Raw genomic sequence first — 15,475 nt, 5'->3', positions numbered from 1 at the left:
GCAGGGTTGGAGGTGCACTGCTACCGCACGTCACATCAGCATTCCTGCTGGGTGTGGCCACGGGCTCCTCCCACCCTGGCCCATGGAGGAAGCATTCCTGCAGGTGGGCTGGGGTGGTGCTGGACAGGCTTGGGCGCTGGTGACCCGGTGGATGGTAGGTAGCCCCCCCCCCCCCTTTGCTCCTCCGGATTGTTTCAGGAGACTTTTAGTCACTTCATCTTGAGAGGGTCAAACACAAGAGCGTTGTTCCAGTTATCAGCGTCCATGCAGGTTTTCTCTTTGCTTCATTGGGAAGGAAACTGCTTAAGGTCTTTGAAAGCAGGTTCCTCTCCCCTTAGCAGGAGTCCTTTAGAGCCTAGATCTGTGTAAACGGCGGAAGGAATGTGAAGCCATTCAAACTCCTCCCCCTTTCTTTTTCTTTTAGGCACCTGAGTGTTAAGTGTCCTCTGGAGGAGGAGTTAATGTGTTAGGAAATGATGCCAGTTACCGTTGCTATCTGCTCTCACGTTTACCTCATTTTCTGCAGCTTCTGTTTCACTCTACAAATTCAAAGTCTGAACTTCTGGAAGCATTCTAACTCAGAACCCGGGGGAGGACTTCGCTCCCCCAAATCAGGCGGAAAGCCGGGCATTTAGGAAGCACGGTGCGGAACCACCTCTCCACCTCTTCCTTAGAGGGGCTGGGCCACCAGAGGGTGAAGAGCTGCCCTTACTCCTCCTGCGCCCTGGGGGGTAGCCTGGCCCGAGTGGGCCTCGTCAGTAGATACCTTGTCCTTCAGCGTGGACCCCACGGCATCCGGCTGGGGACCCGAGTCCTCTGCAAGGAATCCAGGCCCTCGCTGGGTTGAGTGACAGTGGCGATTTTAGAATAGGGATCTGAGCTCGGGCTTCAGTTTTCTAAAGGATGAACACTGATTGTGGCGAGTCCCCTCCAAACCTCCGGCTGAAAGGGCTTTGCCATGGCGGTGGGAGGTAGGGCTGGTTAGAGGCCATGAGGTCGTTAAGAGGAAGGAGCGCTTATCATTCTTATAGACGAGTAAGATTCCATTGTGTATATAGACTACGTTTTTTGATGATAGTTTTCTTTCTACCAAAATGGTGTAGAATGTAGGAAAGTGAACATGGTATAAAAGTTATGTAACCCTTGACCTCACACTTTGATAAGCTTCCTTCTTATTTGGAGTGGGTTTACTTTGGTGCTTACCTCGGCCCAGAAGCAATTTGGTCAAGCCAAACATCTTAGTGATGGAAGACGGCCTGGTCCGAGTCATGCTTGATGCCTAGCTATTGGTGGAGGAGCATACTCATGACAGTACATTCACTATTTGTCATGAAGCGGACTCAAGACACCAAAGGCTCTGGCGTTTAAAATTACAGAGCTTTTTCATCAATTATTAATATACGGGGAATCACTGCACCTAGATAAACGAGGAAGATTTAAATGAAACCATACTGCTTTATCTCATTAGTTGAAGGAATGTTAATATCATTACTTCTGGATCATGTGCTTAGAAAAGTATCCAAACTCTTATTAGCTGTTGAAGAGTATAAGGGCTCCACTGGAAGGGCTCACATGATACTCTGATGTCATTTCTGTTATGAAATCATGCTTCCCTCCCTGGGGGGGGAGGGGGTTGGTTCATAAGCACTTGGCTTGCGCTTCCTATTTAGTGTCTCAAAATATACTTATCGGTGTTATTATCTCATTGTAACTACTAGACTGTCTTTTAGTCACCTTTATAATTCCACACTATATTCCTGTTCTTTTTTTTTTCCATGGAAGGCTGTCACTAAATGTAGATGGGATAGGATTTGTGTGAATTGTGTACGAGCCTGAGAGTCATGAGCCTTAGTTTTTCCCCCTTTTAATCTAGCTTAGCCATTGGATATTTTTGTAATATTTCTTGGAGGCTTGGGCTTCTCCTCTTCCAGTACTCCCACCCATTTTCATGGGCCATTTTGTCCAGGACTTTGTTGTTCTTTAATCTACATTATGATAACGGAACCTGCTATATACTTCCATGTGGCAGCATTCTTGTATGTATGTATGTATTCATTCACTTATTTATTTAGCTGGTCCTCAGGCTTGAGCTCAGGGCCTGGCTCTGTTCCTGACCTTCATTTTGCTCAAGGTTAGAGGCGTAGTACCATTTGAGCCGCAGCTCCAATTCTGGCATGTTGGTAGTTTAGTAGAGATAAGACTCTCATGGAAGAATAAAAAAATGTTATTCCCTGGTAAAGTTTCTTAAGCCTCTCTGCAAATCAGATTCTGGATACAGGGAACAGGTTTTCCTAGACTCAGGAGGGAGGATTTCCTTTTCCTTTGTTCTCTTCTACTAATCCATTTCCATGTCTAATGAACAAGGAAATCAAGGCATATACCTAGCCATCCTGAGAGATTCCTGCTTGTGAGGTCTAAGAAGGCACAGACTGGATGTCTTTTGGAGCCAACATGGCAAACTTAGGAAACAGGAAACGTCTTTTGTGCCCTCAGCCAACCTCTACCTCATTGAAACCGCTACTCCTCACTCATTGTGCTCTATGATACTTCCTTATGTTTTATTTTGGTGCTGGAACTGGGGCTTGAACTCAGAGCACTGTCTCTTAGCTGTTTTGCTCAAAGCTGGTGCTCTATCACTTGAGTCACAGCTCTACTTTCAGCTTTTTGGTAAATTGGGGTTAAGTATCTCATGGGCTTTCCCAGGCCACCTTCACTTCAAACCATGATCCTCAGATCCCACTGGCTAGAATTCCAGATGTGAACCACCAGCACCTGGCTTTAGGATACTTGTTATCTAAGACCCACTATAGCTCAATAGCTACAACTACCTTGCTTAGGGCATATCTATGGCTTTGATCAGCTCTGTACCAGGCCTCTACTCCTTTATTTGCTTTTGACTCCTTTAGCTGGGGCCATTGTTATTATGCTATGTCCAGTCGTACTGGCTAAGACTTTATGGTGGGAGTTCAGGCACTGTAACCAGGTGAATGAGGCAGACAGATGTTTGGCAACCTATGAATCCCCTGAGGATCCCGTTTCTCATTCAGTGAAGTTATCTACCTTTGATGGCACAGAAGTTCAATAGCAAATGATCACTCATTCTTTTCTGTTTTCCAAACTCTTGCATTTGATTGCTTCATAAATAACAAGACATATGTTCCAATCCTTAAGTAAGCCCATGCTACTTCTTTATAGAGATAAAGACTCACCATTTTTTTTATAGTCTGTAAGTCATGTTTCCTGAAGATGAGGGTTACATACTTAAGATATGGTGACTATATATCATAACTCCTCTTCTATATATCTGTCATGGAACTACAGAACTCATAGTTCCAGAGACATGCAATTCTCTTTCTGTAAGCAAGCACAAAAGAGAAATTCATGTAAAAGGATTCATATAAATCCATATAAAAGTCTATATGTCTTTAAGAGTATAAGGGGAGGCACAGAAATGGAGGGACAAAAGGTAAACAAATGCAGGAATGGGACGTACTGGACACTATGTTTAAAATGAACTATTCAACTTGTGGGTGGGACGGGAGGGAAAAACTGGGAGAGAGTGAGGGAAGGGATGACACTGTCCTAAAGGAAATGTACTCTTTACTTGACTTATATGACTGTAACCCCTCTGTGTGTTTTTTTTTTTTTTTTTTTTTTTAGCATTTTCAAATAAAAAGGAACTACAAAAAAAAAAAAAAAAAAGACTCTCATGGACTTTCCTTCCTGCTCAGGGTGGCTTTGAACCACAATCCTTAGGCCTCACCTCCTGAGTAGCTAGGATTACAGGCATGAGCTGTACTAGGCACCCTTGTAATTTATGAGACATAGCACTTCAACTTTACTTCTTAGCTGGAAAAGAGAGAAGGAATGTCAGGCCTAAAGGTACTTAGTAAATGGTTACAACTGGACTCAAAGCTAGATTAAGGCAATATCTGACGGCCTCTAGCTATGACTGCAACTTGACTTTTAACCAGAATTTTGCTTGGAGAAAGTACACCCTTTGAAAACAGAAAGGACACTGTGATTACTCATAGAAGACCTCAGCAAGAGTTGCTACACCGGAGGTCACACACTTAGTGACCCAGCAGGAATGGAGGACGCCGTCAGTCTTTCCTAGCCCTGGGTGGGGGGAGCGCTTTCGGGGTCTACCTTCTTCGGTGGCTTGGGAAAGTCACTCCCGGTCAGCACACCAAAAGAGGATGGACCGCGCGCGGAACTGAACTGCACTGATGGCTAGGACAGGTGATCAGTGGGTGGGTTTTGAGGAAAGAGGGTCAGCACCAAGTCTGTGGGCTGTGGCCCTTCTTGAAGGACAATGGCAGTTTTAGTTCGTGAAATTCGTTTGTTTAGCTGAGATGGAACCGAGCCTGTTGTTTTTCTCGTCCCAGTCCTGGGGCTCGATGAACTCGGGGCCCGGGCGCTTCTTTGGCTCCAGGCCAGCACTCTACCCCGCGTCCTGAGGAATCGAACCCAGGGCTTCACGCCGGCCTGCCAGGCGCGCACCCTCCCAGCGGGCCGCGTGCCCAGCCCCGCTGCTCCCCCGGCAGACACCCCATTCTGTACGTAAACAACTCCTTTCGGGGGTGCAGGTGTGAGACCCCGCGTTCCGCGGGGGTGGGGATGCTCTCCACAGCGTTCGGGGTTCGCCCCTCAGAGCCGGGTTAGGAGGGCTGGGGTAGCGGCACCGTCCCGGAGCAGCCGTCGGAGGTGCTGAGGTTTAAGTTCTCCCTCTTTCAGCGGCGGGGCGGCCACGGGGTCGCCGGGAGGGGAGCGTCGGGGCGCAGCGTGGCCTCCGGGCGCCCGGGCAGACCGGGGATTCCGGCCTCGGAGGCGGCGCCCGCGCGGTGCCCGGCCGGGCGGGGGGGGGGGGGGGCGCCGGGGCTCCGGGGCGGAGCGGGGCGGGGGGCGCCGGGGGGGGGCGCGGGGCGGGGGGCGCCGGGGGGGGGCCGCGGGGCGGGGGGCGTCGGGGCTCCGGGGCGGGGGGCCAGCTGGCGGCGGCCGGGCCCCGCCGGGGAGGGTTCGTTTTCCCCGCGGGCGACGGCCCCGGAGACTCCCCCGACGCCGGGAGGGGGGGGGGGGAAGGTGACAAAGAACGCGGGGGGCCCGGGGGTGGGGGCGCGGGGAGGAGAGGGGGGGCCCCGCCCCCGCCCCCCGCCCCCGCCCCCGCCCCCGCCCCCGCCCCCGCCCCCTCCGCGCCGAGGCCCCGGGTGCCGCGCCGGCCCCGCCCCGCCCGTGCGCCCGCCCTCCCTCCCTCCCGTCCCCGCCCCGCCCCGCCCTCCCCGCGCCGCCGCCCCTCCCCCGCGGCCCCGAGCGCCCGCCCTCCCTGCGCCCGCCCGCCCCGCGCCGCCCCGGGCCGCCGCCGCCGCCGCCGAGCGCGCCCAGACGCCGAACAGGTGGCCGGAGGCTGCGGGCGCCGCGGCGCGGAGAGGCGGACGGAGCCCCGGGCGAGGCCGGGCAGGCTGGCCGCGCGGCCCCCCAGCGCCGCCCGCCGCCCGCGCCCCTGAGCAGCGGCCCCGCCGCGCCCGGGGTCCCGCCGCCCGCGCCGGCCGGGTCCGGGGCTGCTGCGGCCGCGGGGAGCGCGCGGGGCGCGGGGCGCGGGGCGGGCGCGGGGCGCGGGGCGGGCTCGGCCCCGGCCCCGGCCCGCGGCGGCGGCGGCGGCATGAAAGTGACCGTGTGCTTCGGGAGGACCCGGGTGGTGGTGCCGTGCGGCGACGGCCACATGAAAGTTTTCAGCCTCGTCCAGCAGGCGGTGACCCGCTACCGGAAGGCCATCGCCAAGGTGAGGGGCCGGGGCGGCGGGGCCGGGGCGCAGGGGGAGGAGGAGGAGGAGGGGGAGGAGGGGACGGCGCCGGGATCAACATGGCGCTTCCTGGAAGCGGGAGGAGGCCGGCGGAGGGGAGGCGGGGAGAGGGCGCGCGCCCGGGCCTCGCCGGCGCCCCCCGGGCCGCCCCGTTCTCCGCGCCGGCCGGGCCTCCCCCCCCCCCCCCGCACCCCGGGGTCGCCGGCCGGGCCGGGCCGCTCCCCGGTCCCGGAGCCCGCGGGGTCGCCCGCCGCCGGGGTCGCCGCTCCGGCCGCTCCGGCCGCTCCGGGCGCGCGCGGGGGGCGCGCGGGCTCCGCCGGCCCGGACCCCGCGGCCCCGGCCTGGGGTCCCCGGAACGCGGCCCCGGGCCCCCGCGGGCGGGAAGGAACTTTTTGGGGCGTTTGTTTTTGGTGTGAGGCGAGTTCACGGGTTCCACCCGGGACGGAGCGCGGCCGCCGCGTGGCTCCTCTCCCCGCGCCCCTCCCCCGCGGGGCGGCTGCGGGGCCGGGCGGGGTGGGATCGGGGCGCCCCGGCCCCCCGCGGCGGCCTCCGCGGAGCGGCCCCGCCTCGCCCGCGGCCGCCCGAGGGAAAGTTTTCCGGCCGGGAGCTCGGCCTGGCACCCGCGCCGGGCGCCGGGCCCCGGGCGGATCCCCTTCTCCTCGGGGCGTCGGGACGGAGCCGGCGCGCGGCTCCCCGGCCCCGGCCCCCGGCCCTGGCCGCGGCCCCCGCCGGGACGTGTGCCGGGGGCCCCCGCGGAGGGGCGGGCGCGCGGCCCCCGGAGCGCACCGCACCGCACCGCACCGCACCGCACCGCGCCGCGTGCCGCCCGGGCCGGCCGGGCCGGGGCTTTGTCCGCCTCCCCGACCCCGGGAGAGGCTCGCACGGGGTCCCGGGCCCCCGCCGGCGCCCTCGGGGATGGGGAGCACGCGCGCTCACTCACTGATGAAGCTTAAATGCCATTGTTTTGTTTTCGGAACGCCTTGGAATGGGGCGCACGGCGGACCCCTCCACCGCGCTCCTGAGGCCCGGGGTGGAACCTGACAAAAGAATGGGAGCTGCTGGCTGGATGTCACAGCTGTACATGGCCCCTTACAGTTGGTTGAACTCCGATTGGAAAATCAAACAAAAGTAGAAATCAGGAATCTGTCTTATCTTGTAAAGTTGACCCAGGGGGGAAATTGCTAATTTAACATTTAGCATTTTTAAAAGGAATACACACACACACACACACGTGTGCACGCACACTTGAATGCATACCAGGTTACTACCTGTGTGCTCCGAAAACCAATATGATAAGTTGTGAAAAGGAAAGTACAATAACACATATTCTCAGTGTGTCTGGTTCCTGGTGCCACTTTTACAGTATGCTTGATATTAGTTATATCTCATCACGTATGCAAAGAACATTTATTGGGTTATCTGTTTGGGAGAAAAAAAAGGTAGTTATTTGATCAAATCGTCTATTTGTTCCAGAGAGAGTAAACATTTGCCATGTTCAAGGCCACTGGCTGCTTTGTGGAAGGTAGGCTTTCAAAAGGTAGTTCAGGAACTTGGGTGCTTGTGTCTTGGGTCTTCAATCCCAGCTGCTCCAGAGGCTGAGATCTAAGGGTCATGGATTCGTAGCTAAGTGCAGGCAGAAAAGTCTGTGAGGTTCATTTCAACTAACCAGCCAAAAAAGCTGGAGGTGGAGCTCTGGCTCAAGTGGTCAGAGCGCCGGCCGTGGGTGAAAAAGCTAAAGGACAGTGCTTAGGCCCTGTGTTCAAGCCTCAGAATGAGCGCACTGCACACGCATGTGTGTGCACACACACAAAATAGTGCAAGCGGCTTCACAGTAGGAGGGCATTCCAGTGTGGTGTGGTCTGGAGAAGATGCCTCTGAGGGCACTTGCTGTCTCCTCTGTACTCGTTCTTCACTGTTAGTAGTGGTACAGAAAAGGCCTCCTGAGAACCGGTCACTAGGGGAGAGAGGCTAGAGATGCCCTTGCAGAGAAGGGGAGAAAGGAAGAGCTATGGTGTCACTGGAATTGGAGGGGGCAGAGTTGGGGGGGATTCAGGAGTCAGAGCTGATTCAGGACTTTCCAAAGGAATGCTCTTCAATGCAGCACGGAGTTTAGTATGTCAGTTTCAAAATGCGCTTTCCAGTGTGCAAAGTTCAGTCACTGGTTCGCAAGTCTCTTGAGTCTGAAGTGCTTCAAGGGTCTGGGTGTCTTTTAAATTCATCTGTAATTCTTCTTAAATTGTTAGATAACGATTAGAACGACTCTTTCCCTCCATCTTGTTTGAGGTGGTTCTAGAGTAAACATGAACCCATACTTTTTTTAAACTCCCATACTCTTAACCGTAATGTGAAGAATTGGGTAGCTGCGTTCTTGTGATGTTTAGGTTGCTAGGTGACGTGTGTGGCATTGTGAACTCCCATCTTGTGGGGAAAAGTAGAGGCAGCTCCTATTTATTATATAACACACAAAGGAGAAAAGGCCAGGCACAGTGGTTCATCTGTGTATCTATAGTCTCAGCTATTCAGATGGGACCAGGAGGATTGTGGTTCAAGGTCAGCTCAGGCTAAAAGTTAGCAAGATCCTGTCTCAACGAATTAGCTGGCTATTGTGGTTTGATTTTTGTCATTCTAACTATCCAGGGCTTGGGCAAAAAACAAAGGACCCTATTTGAGAAGTAGCTAACGCAAAAAGGGCTTGGGGTATGGCTCAAATGGTAGGATGTACCTAGCAAGGGCAAAGTCCTCAGTCCAAACTGTAGTTCCAAAAAAAAAAAAAATTACAAGTAACAAACACCCCAACCCACTAAAGCTTTCTTTTCAGCAAGCATCTCGTGTTATGAAGCTAATTTTTGGCATTCTATTTGTATATTTGAGCTGTTTGCTCTTCAGGTTAAACCAATCAATTTTCTGGGCAGCAGAATGCCCTATCTTAGTACCGGAAATGTCCTCCATACGCAGACATTTGAAGGCTTACACTTAGTCATCTGTAATCTATATTTTCCCCTCAGTGAGAACATACTTTTGTGGTCATGAGCCTTGATGGGAGAGAATGGCTGTGTGTCCTCATTTGCCCACCCTCCCAGAGGCCCTCTCTGGGCAGGGCGCTCGCTCTGCTGCACAGAGAACTGCGTTGCCAGGGTTTCTCATGAGTCCAGCCGGGAGGCGTGATGGTGGATGTGTCAGCTCTTAGGCCCAGAGCCTGCTTGGGCCTCCTGCCGGACACAGCACCGAGTACCAGCCGTGAAGGGTTTGCGGCAGGGCCGCTGAATTTCAGAGGCAAGAGCTACCATCGTGGTGTGGCGAGGATCAAAAGTCATTGCATCGTATGCGGGGGGGGGGGGGGTGGGGGTGGGCGGTGCTTTGCCATGGGTGACCTGGCATGGTGGAGAGCTGTGGCTCTGTAGTAGGTCTACGTGGAGTGGGTGTGTGAATCTCAACGACATCTGCCAGGACCATGGTGGCTTCTTGGCCTGCTTTGCATTGGGCTGTGGAGGACTGTAATGCCCCGGTGCGACTTGGGGACCTTAGGTACGGTGTGGGCAGTCCAGGAAGGACTCCGGAACTTGGACGGGACGGCAGGCGAGCTGCAGAAAGATGATGTTGGCAGCCGTTTGGATGAGTGTTGCCTTGGGTGTTAGGACATGCTACTCACATTGGTTGCCGAGTGATAGAAGATGAAGGGACTTGAGCAGATGGGAGAGGAGCTTCGGAGAGCTCTAGCATTCGCTGCTCCCCCTGCCCATGGCTTTTTTCTTCTGAGGAGGGTATTGGAGACTTAGGGTTCCAGTCCTTTTCCCCTTGAGCAAGCCAACCCTCCCGAGTCTCACTTGCATCATCCTTCTATTCTTTGCAGGGTTAGCATGAGTAGCGAACAGGATGATATGTGTGAAATTCTTCAATACTAGGTCTCACCCTCAGCAGCTGCTCAGTAAAGATGAACTGACCTGGTTTCAACTGTGAATGGTCAAACTTCATGGGAAGCTTTCCTAAGTGTCTCAATCTTCCCTCGCTGCTTAGAAAAACTGCGTAATTTCATTGAAGAATGGGTAGACTGCCACTCTTTGCTTATGTGGTTTCTCAGTCAGGACTGCCTGCGTGTATGGAACAGAGATTTACCACTGTAGGCTTCAGGATAGGCAGATACCTGCGCTTTGGTTTTTGGACTACTGTTTCTGTTACTCAGGACAGAATTATTTTAGAATTAGTTAATAAAAGTTTGTTGTTATTTACCAAGTTAACTTCAGTGTATGTACATAAGCTTTTGAAAATGTGTGTTAACTACTGAAACCATGCCCTGCGTGGTTTCAATGAGATGCCTTGGGGTTAGTATGGAATTTTTCTATGAATAAAACCTATGACCCTGAGTTGTTACACAGTTAAAAGCTTATTGAAAGCTTTAGGGAAATAGTTACACTGTGGCAGAGAAAGTAGAGGCAAGCCACAGATAGTAAAGTTAAAGAACTTTGTTATTTTGTTCACATTTTCTGTCTTCCCTCTTCAAGAGTGGGGAAAAGGAACCTAGTAGAAAGGCTGATTTCAAAAATCGGATCCTCCCCCTTGTTGGCTTAAGTGCCAGAGACCCCCTTTCCCAGAGACCAGCTGCCCCAAGACAGCTTGTCCTTTGTGGCGACCGGTCTTGTTTTCCAGGCTCTCCCCCAGATTCATTCCACCCACTTGGACTTTTGTGCACTTTTACTGCCCCTGCTCTGACATTTTCCATTTCTTTCTCCTGGAGTGCTTGCTCTCTCTCTGTAGGCCTCCAGTGCGCCTTTCCGGAGTCTGGCTGTGAGTACCAAGCTCGGTGAGAGTCTCCCTCCTTTGTGCTTCTCCTTCGAGGTGACATGGTTGATGTTAGGGCCCCCACTTCTGCTTTTCCTGTCTAGACAACGCCTGTCACATAGAGGTTGAGTAAATACAGCATTGAAAATAAACACATCTCACGTGTTCCTATACAGAAAGGACAGTTCTAGGAAGACTGTCATCAGCATGAGCTTACTTGAAGGACTTTAACGTTGGATGTGTTTGACCTACTGACACAGGCAGCTTGTAAGTGAGGCTGAGATTTAGAGAGACTGGGAGCACTTGGAAGATGCTCCATGGTTCAGCTATTTTGAAGGAGTTAAGTCTGCTTTTTCTGACCAAGCAGAGCACAGTCCTGGCTTTGCACTGGGCTGGGCTCCAGGGAGGTGGTCAGGCCGGGTGGGAATCCGGCCCTGACACTCTGCTAGGCCTGGTCTGGCACCTCTAGCTCTTGTCAGTCGGGATCCTTGGGTTAGGGCCAGAAGTAAATAGAAATGTTGAAGATCTGAGATTCGCAGAGAGAATCTGGCTGATGGGAAACACTTCCTGGCTCATGGCGAACATGGGTAAATGGGTTGTTGCAGGTAACATTTAACGTCCTGTGTGGATCACTTACCTACACGTGGATTCTCCATCTGGCCTGGAGGATTTCACCTCCCTGTCAGAGCTGGATGCAGCTTGCTCGTGGGGAATACTCCGTAGCTGATTGCAGCCCTCTGTATTTTTTTCTGGTATAGAAGGAAGCAGGTAAAATGAGCCCAGTGGGGTCTTCCTTTCCTAGTGGCTGCCAAATGACATGCCGGCCAGCCATACAGCGCGCTTGCCTTCTGCATGGCTACTTACTCAACATTCTGAGCCATTTTACCTGTGCCGCTTAACATGGAAAATGGAAAACAAAATTTTAATGAAATGAACCGCAAAGCTCAGTGATTAAAATAAGAAAGACTACTCATTTTATCTCTGTCATTCTTTAAAAAAAGAAAAAAGTGGCCATATCAGGGTTTGAACTCAGGGCCTTTAGCTCTTGCTGGTTTTGTTGTTGTTGTTGTTTGTTTTGTTTTTGTTTTTTTTCCCACTTGCAGCTGGTGCCTCTCCACTTGAGCTATCCTTCCATCTTGGCATTTTGCTGGTTAATTGGAGATTGAGTCTTCTGGACTTTGCACTTTGCTGTGCAGGCTAGCTTTGAACATTGATCTTCCTGAGTAGCAGGGATTACAGATGTGAGCCAACAGTGCCTGGCTTGTCTCTGTTATCAGTTTTCTCTATTTGAAAAGTGGGTGCTGGTGGCTCACTTCTGTAATCCTACCTACTCAGGAGGCTAAAATGTGAGGATTGCAGTTCAAAGCCAGCCTGGGCAGAAAAGTCCCCAATGAGGCTCTTATCTCCAGTTAACCACTCAAAAACCAGAAGTGGAGCTGTGGCTCAAAGTGGTAGTAGAGGGCTAGCCTTAAACAAAAGAGCTCAGGGACAGTGTCCAGGCCCTGAGTTCAAACCCCATGACTGACCAAAAAAAAAAAAAAAGATGATGAAAAGATAAGCCTTGCTTTCTCCCCTCCCCCTTGGGGTATTGGTGTTTGAATTCTGGGCTTCATGCTTGCTAGCCAAGTGCTGAATGACAACACCTCGGCCCTTTTGCTGTAGTACTCTTCACCTAGGGCCTTGTGCTTGTGTCTTGGGCTAGCCTCAGGCTAAGATCCTTTGCCTCTTGAATAAATGCGATTACAGTCATGTGCCACCGTGCCTTGCTTATTTTTGAGATGGGATCTTCAATAAGTTTCTTTGGCTTATTAGGCTTGCCTAAAATCTCTACCTCCTGAGCAGCTGGGATGAGAGGTCTATGTGTACAATTATACCTGGCACAATGGAATAGCATATACATAAAATGACAAGTATTATTTGTCTGTGTCATTTTTGTCTTGCCTGGTCTCCTGTCTTTGGGTGGCTTATGCCATTAAGTGTTATTTTTGCTTTTTCCTTTTTGTTTGCCAATTGATATTGGTACTTAGATGTAACACTTTAAACTCCACATCCAAATGACTTTAAATAGTAGTTATCCTTTTCTCTTAAAGATAAACTATGTAACATATAAAAAGAGAAATAAAAACACGTTTATGCATAAACGTGTACATGAATGTTCAAAGTAGCATTATTAACAAACATCCATTATTACTGATAGCAATGTACATCCCCGAGATTTACTAGCTGATAAATGTATGAACAAAATGTGATGGATAGCTATATATATCTCCACACATTAGAATAACACAGCCATCAGAAGGAATGAAGTAGTTTAAAGCCGGCTCTGGCAGGAAAGTCTGTAGTGGTGCTGTGGCTCAAAGTTGTAGAGGGCTAGTCTTGAGCAAAAGAGCTCAGAGACAGCGCCCAGACACTGAGTTCAAGCCCCACCCCCACCAAACAGCAGCAAAGGAGTGAAGTAATGATACACAGATGAACTTGAAAACATTGCTGTGTAAGAATGAAACCAGTTCCCACAGCACCATATTGTGTGGCCCCATTACTAAGCAAATGGGGCTGGACGATGGGAATGACTGCAGTTGGGTACACGTTTCTTTCAATGGTAATGCAAATGTTCTAAATTTAGTGATACGCAGTGAATATAATAAAAATATTTAATCATACTCTTTAAGTGGATGGATTTTACAGTATGTGATTATATCTCAATAAAGATGCTAAAAATAGATTCCATAAGCCATCATGAATAACGCTCCATTTTTAGCATTTTATTGTTCTGAGAATCCCATAAAATCACATGTGTTTGTGTGTCAGAGATACTCAAATACTTTGAGTGAAAATGGGCAGTTTTTAGGAATTTTCCACACAATGGATAAACCTTGCTTTCTCAGGCCTGCACGATACATCCTCTTACTTATTATCTGGGAAACTCTGATTGTTGAGCCTCTGAGTCCCCTTGAATGCATTGTCATCCATCTAGAAAAGCCTTCCCCGTTCCGCTTCAGAGACCGCTTCTGCGCTGTCCCCATCTGTTTTTACTGAATGAAGGTTGATCAGGATGGTCCAAAGAAGTCCATAATGGAAGAGGTTTTCCCAGTGTTTGCTCTCCGTGATGTAGAGCGCTGGCAAATCTCTGGGGCACGGTGATCTCCCTGTTAGCACCCCCTCTTGCATTGAGAGGTGCTGGGTGGGGTGCCTGTGTCTGGTCTGCATGACTGATGCTGGGCTCTGGCAAGCTTGACTGGCTGTGGTTTTCCAGAGGAGGAGGCGGGGCACCGAGAGCCACACTCTACTCTTTTTTTTTTTTTTGCCAGTCCTGGGCCTTGGACTCAGGGCCTGAGCACTGTCCCTGGCTTCTTCCCGCTCAAGGCTAGCACTCTGCCGCTTGAGCCACAGCACCGCTTCTGGCGGTTTTCTGTATATGTGGTGCTGGGGAATTCGAACCTAGGGCCTCGTGTATCCGAGGCAGGCACTCTTGCCACTAGGCCATATCCCCAGCCCCACACTCTACTCTTGACGCTGGGAAAATATTTTGTTTGCCTTGGTTTGAAATGACAAAGCTTGTGCTTAGGATATCCTTCAGAATTCTGTGCTGTTTCAAGATAATCTTTTAAAATAGAGCACACGATCAGAAATGACTTACTAAATGAGACTGTTGTCTTTGTGAATTACAAGTAAGTGTGTGATTCTGCAGGATGCCAAATGTACCTACACACACATGGATTCCAGTGGATGGTAATGAGATGGTGTACAGTGTAAGTGGTGTTGATGATCGTAATCAGGTCAATATTTTTCACTCTTGGTGTTCTTCAGCATTCAGACACTAAAAGTTTTGGAACTCAGATGTATCTGTGTGTATATGTGTGTGGTATGTGTGATTTGTGTAATGTGTGGTGTGTAGTTTGGTATGTGTATGTGGTATGGTATTTCTGTGTGTATGTTTGTGTGTGATTTCTGTTCTTTTTTTTAATAAACAGGATTTTATTATTACTGAAGTGTTGTAGAGAGAGGGGTTACCATTTCATAAGCCAAGTAATGACAACAATTGTTTTTGGACAATGTCACTCTTTCCTCTGCTTTCCCCCAGGCCCCCCCCATCCCTGCTCACAAGTTGCCTAGTTGACTTCCTCATAGTGCATATTGAACACTGTGACTGTACTTGTTCACCCCTCCCTCTTCTATTTCTGTGCCCCCTTTTGTCCCCCTTTTTAAAAAGACAAAAAACCCAAAGCAAAAACCAAACAACAGCAAAACTCATGTTTCCATTTCCTGGGCTTTGTTTTGATAAACTATCAGTAAATAATATCTGCACTGCATCCCCTTAGATTAGAAAACTAGTTTAAACTAGTCTTTGGTGCCAGTACTAGGGCTTGACCTTGGTCTCCCACTGTCCCTTAGCTTGTTCTACTCAAAATGGGTGCTCTACCACTTGAATCATACCTTCACCTCTGGCTTTTCTATTGGTTAGTTGGAGATCAGACTCTCATGGACTTTCATGCGTAGGCTAGCCTTGCGCTGTGATCCTCAGGTCACAGCCTCCTGAGTGGCACAGCTCTGGGAAGATACTTTATGCTGATCCAAAGCCACTCCAGGCAGGGAAGTTTGTGCAACTTTTATCTCCACTTAACCATAAAAATAAAAAAAAAAAAAGAAGCCGGAAGTGGTGCTGTGGCTCCAGTGGTAGAGTGCTAGAGCCAAAAGGAAGCCAGGGACAGTGCTCGGGCCCTGAGTCCAAGGCCCAGCATCAGCACAAAGAAAGAAAAAGGAAACATAAAAACAAAGTGCTCTTTTTGCATAGGTAGTTGATATAACAGTAGGGTTTATGCTTTGTTCCTTTTATTTATTAAAAAAAAACCCAAAAAATTGGGAAGCCTTTGTATGTCTGTGTTTTAATTTTTTTCAGTC

The 15,475-nt window shown here is 50.9% G+C and overlaps 1 protein-coding gene across 12 annotated transcripts in view; it reads left to right on the top strand.

Moving 5' to 3' along the window:
* Positions 1 to 5,612: 5,612 nt before the first annotated feature.
* Pard3 (par-3 family cell polarity regulator) overlaps positions 5,613 to 15,475 on the top strand; it is a 553,146-nt gene continuing 543,283 nt past the window's right edge. For 8 of the 12 annotated variants that reach the window (XM_048367966.1, XM_048367964.1, XM_048367961.1 and 5 more), the window contains exon 1: positions 5,613 to 5,779. In XM_048367966.1, coding sequence (XP_048223923.1) covers positions 5,660 to 5,779 — 120 coding nt within the window. In that variant the 5' untranslated portion in view covers positions 5,613 to 5,659. The remainder of the gene's footprint in view (positions 5,780 to 15,475) is intronic. The other 4 variants (XM_048367969.1, XM_048367968.1, XM_048367967.1 and 1 more) reach the window with 1 other exon arrangement.

This window comes from Perognathus longimembris, chromosome 18, assembly GCF_023159225.1.
Source record: "Perognathus longimembris pacificus isolate PPM17 chromosome 18, ASM2315922v1, whole genome shotgun sequence".
Classification (NCBI taxonomy): Eukaryota; Metazoa; Chordata; class Mammalia; order Rodentia; family Heteromyidae; genus Perognathus; species Perognathus longimembris.
This window is presented reverse-complemented; position numbering and strand designations above follow the sequence as displayed.